Source organism: Colius striatus, chromosome 22, assembly GCF_028858725.1.
Source record: "Colius striatus isolate bColStr4 chromosome 22, bColStr4.1.hap1, whole genome shotgun sequence".
NCBI classification, from domain to species: domain Eukaryota; kingdom Metazoa; phylum Chordata; class Aves; order Coliiformes; family Coliidae; genus Colius; species Colius striatus.
This window is the reverse complement of record NC_084780.1, coordinates 3394783-3411869: the sequence shown is the minus strand read 5'-3', so window position 1 is coordinate 3411869 and position 17087 is coordinate 3394783. Positions and strand designations below refer to the sequence as shown.

The window sequence follows — 17087 nt, the reverse complement described above, 5'->3', positions numbered from 1 at the left end:
AGATAAATATTTGAAGAATCACAGGCTTAAAACACATGTTAATTTGCAGCATAAATATTTGAAGGGCACAGATTTCCTCCTCCTCCTCCCCTCATCATCCCCACGTTTGCCTGGTGCCCACCGCTGCTCGCTGGTGTAACTCACGGCCACGCAGCCTGGCTGGGTGAGAATCAATAGCAAGGATTTAACTCCTTCTGACTCCCCCAAAACACTTCATCCTCCTGATTCAAGCAGTAAATAATGATCTCTTAGATGAATGGGGAGTTTGTCTCGTGTTGTTTCTGCCTCCTCCCACTCTGCCGGGTTCCTCCAGCCAGAGGGAGAGCTGAGGCTCCTCTTGCTGATGGCAGTGAGCTGTGGGGATGGAGGTGAAGGTCTGGATGTGCAGCACAGGGTAGGGAGCATCCCACTCAGAGGCAGTTGTCTCAGTTTTACCTGCAAACACTATCACAGAATCACAGCATGGTTTTGGTTGTTGAGGCCCCTGAAGCTGCTGCAGTCCCAGCCCTGCCCTCACCCTGCCCAGCCCAGCACTGACCCACAGCCCTCAGCACCTCAGCCCCACGCCTTTGGGATCCCTCCAGGGCTGGGCACTGCCCCAGCTCCCTGGGCAGCCTGGCACAGGGGCTCACACCCCTCTCAGGGAAACAGTTCTGCCTCAGCTCCAGCCTCAGCCTCCCCTGGGACAATCTGAGCTAGCTTCCTCTTGTTCTAGCATTCATTACATGGGATTACAAAGCTCTTCAGCTCTTCTGCCCTGACATCTCCAAGACACTCTAGACAGAGCAGGACCTTTCTACCACACCCAGCTCCAGCAGGATGGTGGTGATCTACGTCCTCAGCAACTCACCAGGCTCCTCCTGGTCTGTGATGCGCCTGCAAGAGCTTCCCACAGGCACCTGAAGCCTGAGAAGTGAGTGCTGCCAAAACCCCATCATGCCAAAAGCTCTCTGGAAACCAGACCTGAGCGACCTAAGTGGACACTCCAAAATCCAAGACACCTGGAAGTGCTGCCTGCTGCCTCAGTTTCTCAATAGAAGGACAAAAGAAAGAGGAAAAAAGGGTGGGTGTGAGGAGGCTGGAGCCAGGCTGTGCTCAGGGATGGCCAGTGACAGGACAAGGGGCAACGGGCACAAGCTGCAACAGAAGAGGTTCCAGAGACACAGCAGGAGGAATTTGTTCCCTGTTGAGGTGAGGGAGCACTGGCAGGGGCTGCCCAGAGGGGCTGTGGAGGCTCCTTCTCTGGGGACATCCCAACCCCAGCTGGATGAGTCCCTATGTGCCCTGCTCTGGGTGCTGCTGCTGTGGCAGGGGGGTTGCACTGGATGAGCTTTGGAGCTCCCTTCCAGCCCTTGGGATGCTGTGACTCTGTATAAAACTGTGTATTCCTGGATGGATTTAGCTTCTTTAGCAGTGGTGGAGGAGACAAGCACTGGCCAGACTGTCCTGCCCCAAACAATCATTTCCCATTGGAATTAAACTAAAGCCCCTTTTTTAAGAGCTCAGATTTCTGTGCTGCTCAGAACTTTCTGGTCTCTTAAACTTGAGGGGAAAGGAATAAACAAGAGCAAAATGTTTCCTTGCTTTGGTTTTCTTCATTTTTGGTCACTCCTTTGCCATTCTCTCCCTGATCTGGAACGAGTGAAGAGAGAAAGGAGAGGAGGTGAGAAAACAAGACAGGATGCATCTCATCTGTTTCCAGTTTGGTTTTCAAATCCAAACCACTGGCTTTTCACTTGAAGGCTCAGGGAGATTTTGAGGGATGGCAGGAAAATGCAGTTTCATGCCCAGTGAGGGGCTGGGGCTGGCTGTTCTCCCTCCTGGGATGCTGCAGGCACAGGGAGGACCTGAAGTGCTGTGGCTGGTGAGGAGAGACCCTGCCTGCCTCTGACAACCCCAGTCCTGGGCTGAGGCACCGAGGCAGGGAAATCACTCAGTGTTTCAGAGAAGGAGCTCCCTGCCCCACTCACAGGGAATGGTTATTAGATTTGATGAAAGAGCAATTTTGCCTTTACACACACCAGGCACCCACTGACCTTTTATTTCTTTATTACCTCTTTTTACCCCCCCTGCTGTTTCCCACATCAAACAACAATACATCAGGTTAACACGGCAAGACGAGCTGCTGCAGCACTGAGAAGTGCATTAAATGGCAGCTTTGTGGGGCTGCTCATGCTGTCAAATTAGCAGGAGGATGATGTATGATATTCTCACTCACACACTGGATGCAGAGCTCAGTCCTGTGGTCACCACAGCAGCTGCAGCTCACGGGTAAGGAAAAGGGAGACAAGAGCAGGCAGGATCCAGCCACCAGCATTTGTGGTTGTTGTCCATGGAGATTATCTGTCCATGAGAGAACTGTAGCATGAAAAGACATTGCTGTGCTCAAAGCTGCCAGCTCCCAAGAGATTTCCTGATACACTGGCCTGGAGTATGCTGGATGCCCAGGATTTATTAGCACTTTCAATAGAGAGTCGCCCTTCTCATTCCACAAGCCCTCAGCAGTTAATAGCAGTTTATCTGCAACAAGGGAAAAGAGTTTGCTGCTGCTTGATCTCATTTCAGGCTTTCAAAGCACCAATTCATTCCACGAGGCAACAAGGAAACAGGGTCAGATGCCTCGAGGGTAAAAAAGAGACAGTGCACAGGGCAAGTGCCTGAGCTCAGTGCTGAGTGCTTGCTCATGGGTGATGGGCAAAACAGGGGCACATCCACCCCAGCTGGGACATGGGGCCAGGAAAACCAAATGGGAAACTCTGATGGCAGCAGAAAGATCTTCAGAGACATTTGGGCCTGTCCTGATCTCAGCACAGGACTCACAGGATCTGTTTGGTCCGTGGCTGTTTAGCTCGGGTGACAAACAACCCCAGCAAAAGCCCCTCACAACCACAGAGGCTCAACAGCAGAGGTTGGGAATTAAGGCAAACAAATATTCATGAAAGGAGTGAAAACCCAATCTTTTCTTATCCAGACAACCCTGTCATTGCTTTGCTCAGCTGTGCAGGGCTGTTGCAGTCACCTCCTGGGCAGGGCCACACACTCAAGAGGGCTCAGGCAGAGATGGAACCGCTGCACTTGAGGCTGGAAGGGAGCAAGAGAAAAAGGAACAAGAGGCTGCAAACACGAAAGGAGCAGGAACTGTGAAAGAAAGAGAGTCATGGCACCAATGTGGGATTCAAGGTGCAAACCCCTTGACTGGTTTCAGTGGCTGCAGATCAAGCCCCAGGCAGCAGAGCCCAGAGCCAGTTACATAAAGGGATGGGGAGAAGCTCGGGGTGGGCTGGATGGAGGAAATGAATCCAATTACAGGATGAAGGGCAAAGGGAGAGAAGGAACACATTTGGTCTGGAGCAAATCCCTAGAAGGCTTTAAAGCAGGGGCAGCAAGGAAAGGACAAAAATGAATTGTAGTGGAGGACACCCACCTGCCAACAAGGGAACACAAAAGGGGGCAGAAGGCAGGGGATGGGGCTCTTCACCTTGCTGAGTGAGGGCACTGAGCTGAGGGATTCTTCCTGAGACACCCAAAGCCACCAGGCTGTGGCTTTTCTAGGAACTGGAGACAATGTTGGCTGTTGATGTTGGACACTGGAGCAAGGAACCAGCCCAGCCAGGGATCAGCACTGCTGGAAAGCAGAAAACAAGCAGCAAACCCCATATTTCCTCTGTAGTGTTTCCCAAAAGATGATAACCCAGCTTGGCCACTTCACAGCAGTGTCCAGGCTTCCACAGAGAAAAGCAAAGGCTCTGCACTGGAAATGAAAGAAGGGAAATTGACCCAGTTATGACAAAATGAAACAGCACACACAAAGCATCACTGCAGAGGGCTACAGGCATCCACAATAAGGCCTCAGGAATCACAGGGTCCAACTTCAGAGGAGATTTACAGGTTAAAAATAAAAGAGCTGGATTATTTCTATTTGCCTGACCCCCCTTTTCTGACTGCTCAGCCATTCCTCAGAGCCAGCCCATGCTGGCTGGATACCACAGAACCAAGGTGTTGCTGTGCTCTTGGAATGAAATCCAAGTCTTTCTTTTGCTTCTCTGACTTTGCACTTAAGGACTTGCCACTAGTTGGGCAAAGCAGAGTTTGGAGAGAAGAGCTGGATGTATAACCCTGACTCCCAGCTCTCACTGCTAGCTCCTGCCTAACACCTACCTGGCCCACAGGATCATTTGGGTTGTTGAAGCCCCTGAAGCTGTTGCAGTCCCAGCCCTGCCCTCACCCTGCCCAGCCCAGCACTGACCCACAGCCCTCAGCACCTCAGCTCCACGCCTTTGGGGTCCCTCCAGGGCTGGGCACTCCCCCAGCTCCCTGGGCAGCCTGGCACAGGGGCTCACACCCCTCTCAGGGAAACAGTTCTGCCTCAGCTCCAACCTCAACCTCCCCTGGGGCAGCTGCAGCCCATTGCCTCTTGTCCTGTCACTCATTACTTGGGAGGGTCCATCAGGAAGATGTCACAGGAGCAGACAGCATCGTCCCCCTTGCACTGGCCATGTCCCTCAGCAGAGGATGGCTTCCTCCCTTGCACAGCTGCTGACACAGAGAGCAATGTGGCTGTGGTGTTTGGATCTGCTGGGCTGTGCTGGCTGCTCAGCCTGTGGTGCTGTGTGGCCAGTGAGACTGTCTTGCAGAGCTGCCTCCTCTGCTCCAGCCCTGCTTTATCACTTCCTTGGAAGTGTTGACAGCACCACGTGGAGTTGGTGCAGGTTCACAGCTGAGCCAGGATTGCTCAGCTCCTTGGCAAGGAAATGACAGTCCCAAAGGCTTTCAGGCTCTCCAAGGAAAGCCTACAGTGTTTGTAGACATGCTACCTAGAGCAGCAGCAGGAGGAAAAGCCCAGGGGGTGACAGGAGCCTATTTGCTTCCAGATACCACATGCATGAGATGAGGCTGGCAGTGGGGAAGCTCTCCCCACTTCCCAGCTGCCTCCTGCCTCTGCCCTGTCCCCCTGTGAGGCTGTGCTGGTGGCAAGAGCCTGGAGAAGCAGCTGTGACAGGGAAACCACTTGGAAAATGGCAGCTGGGATTCCTTCCCAAAGCCCTTTTGAGGGTTGGAAGCAATGCAGGAGTCAGGCTTCCACGTGCCTTTGGTTCTGGGGACAGAGGCAAGGGCATAGGACAGAGAACCTCCCCCTGTACCACATCCTTGTTCTGGATGGATGCAGCTCCCAAGGGACAGGACAGAGAACCTGCCCCTGTACCACATCCTTGTTCTGGATGGATGCAGCTCCCAGGGGACAGGACAGAGAACCTGCCCCTGTACCACATCCTTGTTCTGGATGGATGCAGCTCCCAAGGGACAGGACAGAGCACCTCCCCCTGTACCAGATCCTTGTTCTGGATGGATGCAGCTCCCAAGGGACAGGACAGAGAACCTCCCCCTGTACCACATCCTTGTTCTGGCCTCCTCAGAGCCACCAGCCATGGCCCAGTTCATCCCTGCTGAGGGAGGAACGGCCCACCAAACCAAACTGTAAATACATCTGTGTCCTCCTTCTCCCTGACACACATTTAAATCTATTTGATCCACCCTAATGGATTGATGTACAGGTTTGTGCACACACATCCTGCTTTGGACGGGGCGGCTGGCAGCGCCTGGCCCATCACGGCCTGTCAGCTCCGCTCAGCCTCACCTCTGCTGGGGAACGAATCCAATTACAGGATAAAGGGTTTTCTTCCCCTCCATATGGTCTCTAGAACACTCCAGCTTTATCTTTCTTTAACCCCTTTCCTGGCAAGGCAGCTCACAAGCCCAGCGTAAGCGGCTCAGCGCAGCGGCCACGCCGAGCTGCTATCTGATACGGGACACGAGGGCTTCCCAGGGCAGCTGGGGGGGAATGAGCCCCTCCAGAAGGGACATCCAGGGCAGCACATTACAAAACCAGCCAAAAATCTCAAGCACAAGCTCAGGACTGGTGCTTAAAGCCCAAGTTGAAGGTCCCGTGCGTTAATCCGTCAGCAGGATCCAAGCACAGATGGCTGATTGGCTTTTGCACGTCTCCACACCTTGCTCTGCACCTTTGGGCAAGTTGCTGCCGTGGCTTTGCTCAAGCAGCAGTGAAGAGCCTGGCACAGGGACAAGGAGAGGCTCTGCAAAAGGCTCCCACAGCTGCCAGAGCTCCAGGGAACCCACCTCCCCTGGCACATCCCCGTGCTTTGCTCTGCCCGTCGCTCGAGCCCGGGGAACAACCGCAGCAGCTCCCTGCGAGTCAGTGACTCGATTACCATTATCATTTCTTGCTTTACACATGACATGAGGGCCCAGAGCAACTGAGAGCTCCATCACACAATGTGCTGACAAACAATGAATAAGAGACAGTCTCATCTGAAAGAGCTGAGCGAAGCACAAAGGAGAAACCCTGCGAGAGGGGAGAAAACGCTCCCTTTCCTTGAGGACAAGCACAAAGCAAGCAAACCTCTCTTCTCACATTAAACAGGGCCTGCATGTTGCTGTTGCTTTCTTTGCCATAGAGTCAGCATAGAAAACAATTGCAGGCTCTTTAGGAGACAGCTCATAAAGTTCCTCTGCTGAGAGACACCAAATTAAAGGCATCACTTTCGATTTCTGCTACAGAGACGCAGAGGGAGCTGAGGTTGCATTCAGGACACGTCCTGGAGGAACCAGCTATCCTCTCTGGTGTCATTTTCCTACTCTGGGTTTATGTGAGGCCTTCAGCTCTGGCTGTCACTGACCTGGAGAGCTTTAAATCCACCAGCCTCAGGAGATCGACCCAAACGTCAGCGTCGGCTCACAGGGGCAGAAAGCTGAGTCCACGAGGCCAGTGGGGAAGCACAACAGAGGCAACTCAGGCTTTTCTGCTCCACACTCAGCTCCCCAGATCAGTCCTGGTCCAGATCTAGTTGAAAGTCAGATGAAAACCCTCTTGGCCTGGCTGTTAGTAGCCCTCTGGATGAAAAGTTTCGAGGTATCATGCATAAAGCCAAATCTGCAGCCTCCCCTTAGCTGAGAGGGGAGAAGTTCCACTGATCAAGGAAAGAAAAAGAGTATCAGTGTCAAAAATCCTGCTGATCCTTTCCCTCAGCACCTAAAAATGCCATTGTAGCTTTTCTCCCCAGAGCTGTGCTCATTTGTACAGCTCTTTACTCTTTAGAAGACAGGACACCACACAGATGTGGCAGAAAAGCCTCACAGAGATGGGAGGTGAAAATGACCTTCTGGGAGATGGGAAGTAACTTTCCCACTAGATAACCATGTTCACACACCAACCCTCAGGGAAGCACCAGAGCTGTCAGATGCTGTTGGCCCTGAAAGCCAGGTCTAAGCCTTTTGAAGGTGGATCATCATAGTGTCAGCTTTTAGCTGCCAAGGGTTGCTTTCTGCCATGGAAGCTGAGAGGGACAGGCTGGAATTGAGATGCACATCAGTTGTGTGGCAGCACTTCTGGGTTCACCTTTAATGTTCAACTAGTTCTGCACAAATGTGCCTAAATTTTGCAGGTCCAGAAGCCTCACTGGCCAGGAGAGGCATGAAATACCTTCAAGGAAAGCTGTTGGAGAAGCAAGGTCATGGGACTTCTCCACAAGCAACTCTTCTCCTCATGGAAGACCAGGACTGGGAGTTCCATGACTGGTGGTTTCCTAGAACATGCAATGAAATGCTTCTCAACATGCCTCAGAATCACACAGTCCCAGCATGGTGGGGGCTGGAAGGGCCCTGCAGAGCTCATCCAGCCCCAGCCCCTGCTACAGCAGGTTCCCCTGGCTCAGGGGGCACAGGAACGTGTCCAGGTGGGGCTGGAAACCTCCTGAGAAGGAGCCTCCACACCCTCCCTGGGCAGCCTGGGCCAGGGCTCCCTCACCTCAGCACCAAAGGACTTTCTCCTCCTGTGCCAGGGGCACTGTTTGTGTTCCAGCTGATGCCCATCAGCCCTTGTCCTGGCACTGGGGACCACAGAGCAAAGTGCTGCCCCAACCTCCTGACACCCACCCTTTAGGTACTTGTACATGTTCATGAGCTCCCCCCTCAGTCTCTTCTCCAGGCTGAACAGCCCCAGGTCCCACAGCCTTTCCTCACAAGGAAGATGCTCCATCTCCTCAGCATCTTGGTGTCCCTGCACTGGCCTCTCTCCAGCAGTTCCCTGTCCCTCTGCAGCTGGGGAGCCCAGAGCTGGCCCCAGGACTCCAGATGAGGCCTCAGCAGCTATGGCAGAGCAGAAGGGGAGCAGAACCTCCCTGGCCCTGTGCCCACACTCTGCTTGTTGAACCTCAGGAGGTTCCTCTCTCAAGCCAGACTTGGTGAATGGCAGCACAGCCTTCTGGTGAAGACTCTTGCAGAGTCCTTGTCCCAGGGCACCTGAGGCTGTTGTAACCCACTTACTCTCACCATGTCCTAGTTCTGCTGCTCTTGGAGCAGATGGGTCAGCAGGGCAGTGCTTAGGACATCATCCATCACCCCCACACCCTTCAGCCTTCCGCTCTAAGACACTCCAGTCTTGCACAAGGCCTCATTCATCCATCCAGACATCATTGACATTTTCCATCCACCTTTTCTTGGCAGAGGGCAGCAGTGGGCAGGAGGCAAACAGCTTATGGCATTAACAGATCAGGGCCACTAACGCCACCAGATGACAGAGATTAATGGAAGAGCTTCCCTAAGGCGCCTTAGGCTGCTCTCCTGGAGAAGGAGAACCCATGACCCAGAAGGAAAGAATGGGGGAAGAGCTTGGATGGGATGGGATGGAGCATTGATGCTCCAAGCTGGCACCAATCCTGCTGAGAAACGCTTCACAGTCTCATGTGTGCTGGGATGGGGACCCTGCACCCCAAACTGAGTGCTGAGAGACTGGGAGGAGCTTCTTTCCATCCCACTTGCTCTCCAAGGGTGACTCCAGGCTGGGACTGTTCTCCCTGCACTTTCTCTGGAGGGAATCCAGGACATCAGCACTGCTGAGGCTTTGCCTTCTCTCCTGGGGCCTCTCAGGTGCAAGCAGTGTCACTGTGTGAGGCTGGTTTTAGAGCTGTGGCTAAAGGAGCCTCCCTAAGCCCCAGCAACCCTTCCAAAGCTGCAGCACACCTTGGCATCCCACTTGCTGGGACAGGGAAGAGGCTCAGGTGGGAAACACTCAGCAGCAGCTCCCTGGAAGGCAGGGAGTCACAGGGCTGATTCTGCCACATCCATCCATGAAGGATGATGCACTCCTTCCTGCCCTGCCAGAGATCCTTGGAGGATCAGCTGAATAATGCATATCCTTCAGTCCAGAGAGGCTGTGAAAGAGGAGATCCAGTCCCTTGCATTCTAGTGTCACCAGGGTGCACAATCCAAGGCATAACACAGCCAAGGGTCCTGCCCCTGCAGTGCTCTGTCCAAGCCTGCAGCCTTGGGGATGGGAAGCAGCTTTCCCCCTGCTTTTGCCCAGCTGTGTGTGCAGAGGGGCTCCTCAGCTACGTCAGCAGAGCCTGGTTTTGCTCTGTGACGGGGACACGGATCCACACCAGGCAGCACCCACACTGAGCCAGGCACCCAAAGCACAGGGCAGCCAAACAGCCAGAGCTGAGCCAATGGCTCAGAGCCACAGCACCCAGCCCAGTCATCCCCCAGCAACCTCCCCAGGGTCAGTGGGGCAGAGCTGGGCACTCCCCAGTCCCCAAACACTCCCCTGGAGTCCTGCAGCCACCCCAGAGGCCATGACTCGCTGTGCACCCGAGCTCAGACCCATTTCCCCATCAATCCCCCCAAAGCAGCCGCTCCCCACCTCTCCTCCTCCCTTTGCCCCTCATCCAAAGGGCTCCTCACCCCATCCTTTCCTCCCCCCAACTCCTTAAACAACATTAAACACTTAATGGCAATTAATACGCTTTAATGCAGGTTTTGGGGCCAACTGGCTGCTTAGAGGGTGCTTAAACCATCAACCCCTCTCAATCCCGTTGCCCTTGGCATACAAAGTCAGCAGAGCCCCTAATCCAACCTCCCCCCTCCTTCCCTCCAGGAGACCCAAGGGTATAAAAGCTCCCCTGGCCCGGGGGCTCCGCCAGCCCCCAGCTCAGCGCAGGGGCAGCCACGGCCTCCCCTCCCCTGGGGCTTTACCCTCCTTCCTCACTCCTTTGGGGGGCCTGAGGGTGGGGAACCCTTTAGCCAGGCATTGCCTCCACGTTGAGGGTGGGAGTGGGGGGCTCCCTTTTGTTTTTCACTGGAGGGGGAGGGGGGGGAAGGTCGAAGGGAAGGGTTGATTAGGAAACCAGAGAGTTTGATCTTTGAAAAGAGCCCTTCAAAGGCAAGCAAAGAGCCCTTCACAGCCAAGCAAAGAGCCCTTCACAGCCAAGCAAAGAGCCCTTCGCAGCCAAGCAGCTGCCCCAGCCTTGGCAGGATGAATGGGACAGAAGGGATCAATTTTTACGTGCCCATGTCCAACAAGACAGGGGTGGTGAGAAGCCCCTTTGAATACCCTCAGTATTACTTAGCTGAGCCCTGGAAATACCGCCTGGTGTGCTGCTACATCTTCTTCCTCATCTCCACGGGTTTGCCCATCAACCTCCTCACCCTCCTGGTCACCTTCAAGCACAAGAAGCTCCGGCAGCCGCTCAACTACATCTTGGTGAATCTGGCAGTTGCTGATCTCTTCATGGCCTGTTTTGGCTTCACAGTCACCTTCTACACTGCCTGGAATGGCTACTTCGTCTTTGGGCCCGTTGGCTGTGCTGTGGAAGGCTTCTTTGCCACGTTGGGAGGTAAGGGCAGGAGGGTGGGAGGCTGAGCCTAAGGGCCAGGCTTAGCAGTGGGTGATCTGGCTTCTTTATGGCTTTAGGAGTCCAAATCTACCCTGGCATCATGATGGGATGAAACATCCCTCCTCTGCAGGAAGGCATCACACGTCTGTGCTGGGCCCTGGGGAGGCTGCAGCTCCAGGGCTGTGTCAGTGCTGGGCCCCTCACTCACTGCCACAGGGACACTGAGGGGCTGCAGCGGGGCCAGAGCCGGGCACAGAGCTGGGGAAGGGGCTGGAGCACAAGGAGCTGGGGAGGGGCTGAGGGAATGGGGGTGTTGAGCCTGGAGAAGAGGAGGCTGAGGGCAGCCAGCAGCACTCTCTGACACTCCCTGCCAGGAGGCTGCAGGGAGCTGGGGGTCGGGCTCTGCTCCCCAGCCATGAATGACAGGACAAGAGGCAATGGGCTGCAGTTGGCCCAGGGGAGGCTGAGGTTGGAGCTGAGGCAGAACTGTTTCCCTGAGAGGGGTGTGAGCCCCTGTGCCAGGCTGCCCAGGGAGCTGGGGGAGTGCCCAGCCCTGGAGGGATCCCAGAGCCATGGAGCTGAGGTGCTGAGGGGTCAGTGCTGGGCTGGGCAGGGTGAGGGCAGGGCTGGGGCTGCAGCAGCTTCAGGGGCTTCAACAACCCAGTGACTGTCACTGTGGTGCTGCAGCTCGTTGCACAGGACACTGCTCACCACACAAGGGCACTCACTGCTCCCCTGGTGCTTAAACACAGGACTAGAACACCAGAGATGTGTAAGTGTGAGCTCAGTGCCCAGAAGTGCCCATCTCACAGCAGCAGGGCAGCTGCAGGGAAGGGAGCCCTGGGAAGGGATCATGTTTGCAGGGTCAAGCCTGAGCTCCCCTGGCCACGCTGCCCAATGCACTCAGGGGTCTCCCACCAAAGTGGCATGGCCAGCAGGGACCTGTTCCTGAACCTTGTTCAAGAGACTTTGCCAAAAGCCTTCTCTTGGGAAAAGGTGAAGCACTGAGGAGGGTTTGGGGAGGGAAGAGACATCCCTTGGGAGAGGCATCACTGGGGAGAGGGACCCCACAGAAGGGATATGGCTGTGGAGGGGAGTTCGAGAGGAGGAGAGGGCTCCCAGCCTGGGGCAAGAGGACAATGTGGCAGCTCTTAAAAACCAGAAGAGCAGCAACACAGAGGAGAAAGGGACTTGAGGGTTGCACAGAACTAGAAAAGCCAGGGCCAAGCTTTGCAGGAATTGCTCAGCTCATCCCAGTTGTACCCAGTCTGGGTGCCCTTGGGAGGCACCTGACTGAAGTTCTCAGGGCCATGAGGGCTGCTGATGCTTCAGCCTGCAGAAAGGCCCCGTGGCCAGCCAGGGAAGGTTCATTCTGCACCCTGTGCCCATGGAGGCAGCTGAGCCCTCACCACACCTCGGGATGGGTCTGACAGCCACTAATCCTCACTGAAACCCAGAACCACTGCAAGGGCTGCATTTTTTCTCTCCTAAGTGAGGCAATTTCCTGCAGTGATGCTGATAAGATTTAAAGTCAAAACCAGGCTGTTTTGCCAGGCCAAAAGCAAAGCTGAATGACCTGACCCAAGCCAAGGCCAGGCTGGGGCTTGAGGTCAGAAGATCAAATGGGTCTGGCACTGTTTCTGATCAGTCAAGCCTGAGGGGTTTTTGGGCAGCAGGATTTGCTCTTGCAATGTTTATATCTAGTGAAGAACAAGGAGTCTCCTATTTACAGGGAGGAAAGTTTGCAGGGGAGCAGTTGCTGTGCGAGCAGCAGGTCTCCAGCGAATGCTGGCACAGGGTGTAGTTATCAGCAGATTATCACAGCTGGGGGCATTAGCAGGCTTACAGCACTGACTAAATGCTCCCAATCCCCTGAAGTTTAATTATCCCTTATAAATACATGTGCAGGCATGCCCACCCCCCCACCCCCCACCCCCCCATACCTCCCCCTGCTGCAGCACTGGCAGAAGACTCGTGAAATACACATTGAAAAGCATCAACAGGTTTGGAGGCATCTGGCAGCTTGGCCAGAATTTGTGCTTCCTCACACCCAGGTGCAATTCAAACCCAAGAGTGAACCCCCTGTTCCATCAGCAGCACCCTGCTGTGGCACAGGGACCCCTCTCAGCTCCCAGTTCTTGAGCAGGAGGCTGCTGGTGACTCCTCACTTCCCTCCAACCACGAGACCAAGCCTAGGGCAGCTCTGAGCACCACCACCACCACATCTCCTCTGTCTTTCCCTCCCTGCCTGTCTCCCACAGGCCAGGTGGCTCTGTGGTCCCTGGTTGTCTTGGCCATCGAGCGTTACATCGTGGTCTGCAAGCCCATGGGGAACTTTCGCTTCTCTGCCACCCACGCCATGATGGGCATCGCTTTTACCTGGGTCATGGCCTTCTCCTGTGCTGCCCCACCGCTCTTTGGCTGGTCCAGGTGAGTTGCAGGATGCCCAGCAGGCAGCTTTCAGTCGCTGGGAAAGCAGCCTGATGGGACAGGACATGAAACTCCCTCTGGGCTCCAGCTGAGAGAGAAACGGGGCAGGTCAGAACAGAAACTGGACCCCGTCTGTCAGTCCTTGTTTGGCTCAGTGTCCTCAGACCAAAGGCTCAGCTCCAGTGCTCCCTTTACTCTCTGCAGAGAAGCTAGAGCCTCCCTCCTCTCAGCCCTGCCACGAAGGGCCTGTTTCTCTCTGCAGGCAGTAAGGAGCATCAGGCTGACCAGGCAGCAAAGGCTGCTGAGGGGAGGCAAACCTGGCCTTGCTGACATGCTGCCACCCCAGCACTGCTCCCAGGGCTCCTGCCCACTCCCCCAAGCCCATCTAGTCCTTTTCTCAGCATTGCAGCACATTCCAGCCCCTCCAACATGTGTCCCCCAACAAAACCTGGGGCATCAGTGGCTGCTCACTGTCCTCCAGCTGAAGCCCATGTCTGGCTCTTGCACACACCTGCACCCCTGAGCAGGGACCAATGCAGCAGCCAAAGGCCACTCAGGGCATAGGGAGCACCTGAGGAGGTGGAGGTGATTTGTTTAATGATGCAACTCTGCTGACACTCCACTGCAGAGCTGCCTTGTGGGGTCATAGCAAGCCCTTTACCAGCCCTTTGGGCATGTGCAGGAGGTGGCTTTGGGTCATCCACCTTTTACCATCCACCTCCTGTGATGTGGCACAGACAGATGGTCCCTCCCCAGCCTTGAGCTGTGATGCCTGCCCAGGCAGACAGTCCTTGGCTCCCAAGCAGACCAGAGCTGCATGTCTTTGAGCCAGGCCTCTGCAGACACAGGCAGGCTGTGCATCTCTCCACACCCTGCAACAGAGTGGACAAAGCCCTCAAAAGCTTAGACCCACCAAGCTGGTGGCTCTTGTGCCTGCTCAGAATCCCTCCATCCCCACAGGGAGAGCAGGGGGCTCCAGGCAGGCAAGTGCACAGCCACAGAGGAAGGATAGAAATAAAGAGCCCATTCCCTGGGGGAGAGACCTGAGTTTGCCACAACAAACTGATGCTCTGTGCCTGAGCTGGCACAGCTCACACTGGCCCCAAACCAGTGAGGCTGGGTGGGGGGGGGAAACTCACCCCAAACACTCTGAGCACCCCCCATCATCCAGGAGTTTGGTCCCTATGCTGAGCCCCTCCTGTTGTCCCCAGGGAGAGTCCTGGTGAAGATCCTAACCTTTCTCCCTGGCAGATACATGCCTGAGGGGATGCAGTGTTCCTGTGGCCCTGACTACTACACTCACAACCCCGACTACCACAACGAGTCCTACGTCCTCTACATGTTTGTCATCCACTTCATCATCCCAGTCGTGGTCATTTTCTTCTCCTACGGGCGCCTCATTTGCAAAGTCCGAGAGGTAACGTTGGGAAGAGATGAGCAGGGACAAGGTGGGCAGCTTGGGCAGGAGAGGTGAGGGAGCCCTGGCCCAGGCTGCCCAGGGAGGGTGTGGAGGCTCCTCCTTGGGAGGTTTCCAAACCCCCTGAGCGAGGGGGAACCTGCTTTAGCAAGGAGTTGGGCTGGATGAGCCCTGCAGGGCACCTTCCCACCCCCACCATGCTGGGATGCTGTGAGAGGGGAGCCAGTTTGGGGGCAGAAAGCTTCAGGGTGCCCTTCATCCCTCCCCCTCTTTCCCACAGGCAGCTGCCCAGCAGCAGGAGTCAGCCACGACCCAGAAGGCTGAGAAGGAGGTGACACGGATGGTGATCCTGATGGTGCTGGGCTTCATGCTGGCCTGGACACCCTATGCTGTGGTGGCATTCTGGATCTTCACCAACAAGGGAGCAGATTTCACTGCCACACTGATGTCAGTGCCTGCCTTCTTCTCCAAGAGCTCCTCCCTCTACAACCCCATCATCTACGTCCTCATGAACAAACAGGTGAGATGCTGCAGCCCATGCAGGGTGAGCCTCTGCCCTTGGCTTACCAGCACATCTGGGCTCCCTGCAGGCTCCTTGCTCTTTCCCAGACGTGCTTGAGTCTCAGCCTTGGGGGGAGCAGTGAGCTCAGGGGCTGTTGGGGTCTCTGGGTCCTGCAGCACGTCCCCAGTAGCATCCTTGTCCGCTTGTGTCCCCTCCTCAGTTCCGTAACTGCATGATCACCACAATCTGCTGTGGCAAGAACCCCTTTGGGGATGAAGACGTCTCCTCCACCGTGTCCCAGAGCAAGACTGAGGTCTCCTCTGTCTCCTCCAGCCAAGTATCACCTGCATAGACCATGGACAGTTTGAACTGGGGTGACCCTGAGCTCAGGGACCGAGACAGACACTCACACCCCCCTCACAGCCACTTTCTGCACCCACACCTTCCCCACACCAGACTTTAGCTGTGCACCTACTCCAGTAGCTCCCCACCACGTGCTGGGACACTTGTGTGCCCATGGGTGCAAAGCTGAGCTCTTCCCCCCTGACACAGCCCCTTACAGGGGAGCTCAGGTCCCTCCCTCAGCTCCCAGGAGCTGGTCAGCTTTGGGGGACTGTCTGTACCTCCCCCAGGCACCAGCAGCCCCCCAGCTTTGTTCACACCATGTTAGAACAGCAGCAGCCCCTGGGAAGCCCCAAGCTGTGGCACTTTCCTCCCTGCCAGCATCTCCTTTCCCTGGTGCTCCAGGGAGTGTGGCAGAAGCACTCAGCCCCTCATTTGCACAAAGTACACTGAGAGAGCACCCTGGCAAGAGCCACCCCAGGGGCAGGAGCCACCTCAGGGGCAGGAGCCCATGGCTGGAGCAGTCCTGGCTGCCTGTGCCAGGGGCTCCCCAGAGCTGTGCCCTCCACTGCTGCCACCACCATTGGGAATCAACAGCTGACTCTTGACAAAGCAGAGCTGGGAATGGGCTCTGCTTCAAGCTCAAAGCCCCATAACCCCAAGACAACACTGTGTGTTGTGTGTCTTGGAACCTGTAAACGTTTGCTTACGTACTCTGGAGTCTTCACCTCGCTCAGCCCTTTCCTTTCTCCTCTTTCTCCCCACTCCAAGGCAGAGAAACTGGTTTCCCTCTGCCTCCACCAGCCAGACACACATGGACAACCTTGGGGGGGGTGGGACTGGTACCCCAGAGCTTGCCTGTACATATTTTATATATAATACCATGCAGGACAAGGACTTCCACAGTCAGCCAGTAGGGATTAAACATCCAAGAAATAAACAGAAGCAGCACAGTGAAACACACGGGTGCTCAGTCCTTGTCCTTTCCCTGGGGCTGTGTTGACAAGACACAGGTATCACACAGTGTTGACACACAATGCTCCTGGAGACACGAGCCCAGAGCTGCCTCAAAAGCTGTGGGAGGGGTGACCTGTGGGATGGAGCAGCCCAGCTCAGAGGGGAGTGAAGGGACCATCCCCAGCCAGGTGACAGCTCAGGTAGCTGGAGCAACAAAGAGGGTTAGAGGCAAAGCCACAGCCCTCACTGCCCAGCCCACCACCAGCCACTACTTCTTTATCCTTTAATATTTCAGCTTCTCCCCACGTAGCTGTAAATAAGCTGCAGCACAGAGCTTTTGGCAGAGCTCAAGTTCCCCTCCCCATGGGGCCCTTTGAGCCAGGAATCAGCAGAGTCAGGGAAAACTGTTCCCTGTGTCAGTGAATTGGCTACAGAGCCCTCTGCCACCCTCCCTGGTCAGCACATCTGCCCCCTCTCAGGTATTTCTTTCCTCTTTTTCTTAGTCCAAAGCGACTCAACAGAGTGGGAAGGCACAGGCTCACCCCTGAGAGGGCAACACAGGAGCATGGTTTGACATGACAGAGTAGAAACCACCTTCTCATACAGTCACTTGGGTTGGGAAAGCCCACTGCAGCCTGTCCTCACAGGCAGCCCCAGCAGCTCCTGACCTTTGCAGCACTCAGCTGGAGCCAGAGAAATGAGCTTCCTCATCTCCTTCCTAAGGCAAAGACAGTCAGGAGTGCCCTGAGTG

At 55.4% G+C, this 17087-nt stretch overlaps 1 protein-coding gene across 1 annotated transcript; it reads left to right on the top strand.

Moving 5' to 3' along the window:
* Nucleotides 1–10327: 10327 nt before the first annotated feature.
* Nucleotides 10328–15389, top strand: LOC104554812 (green-sensitive opsin). The gene is made up of 5 exons (XM_062013308.1): nucleotides 10328–10688; nucleotides 12950–13118; nucleotides 14370–14535; nucleotides 14816–15055; nucleotides 15258–15389. The coding sequence occupies exons 1-5, from the start codon at nucleotides 10328–10330 to the stop codon at nucleotides 15387–15389; spliced, it is 1068 nt and encodes a 355-aa protein (XP_061869292.1).
* The last annotated feature ends 1698 nt before the right edge of the window (nucleotides 15390–17087 follow it).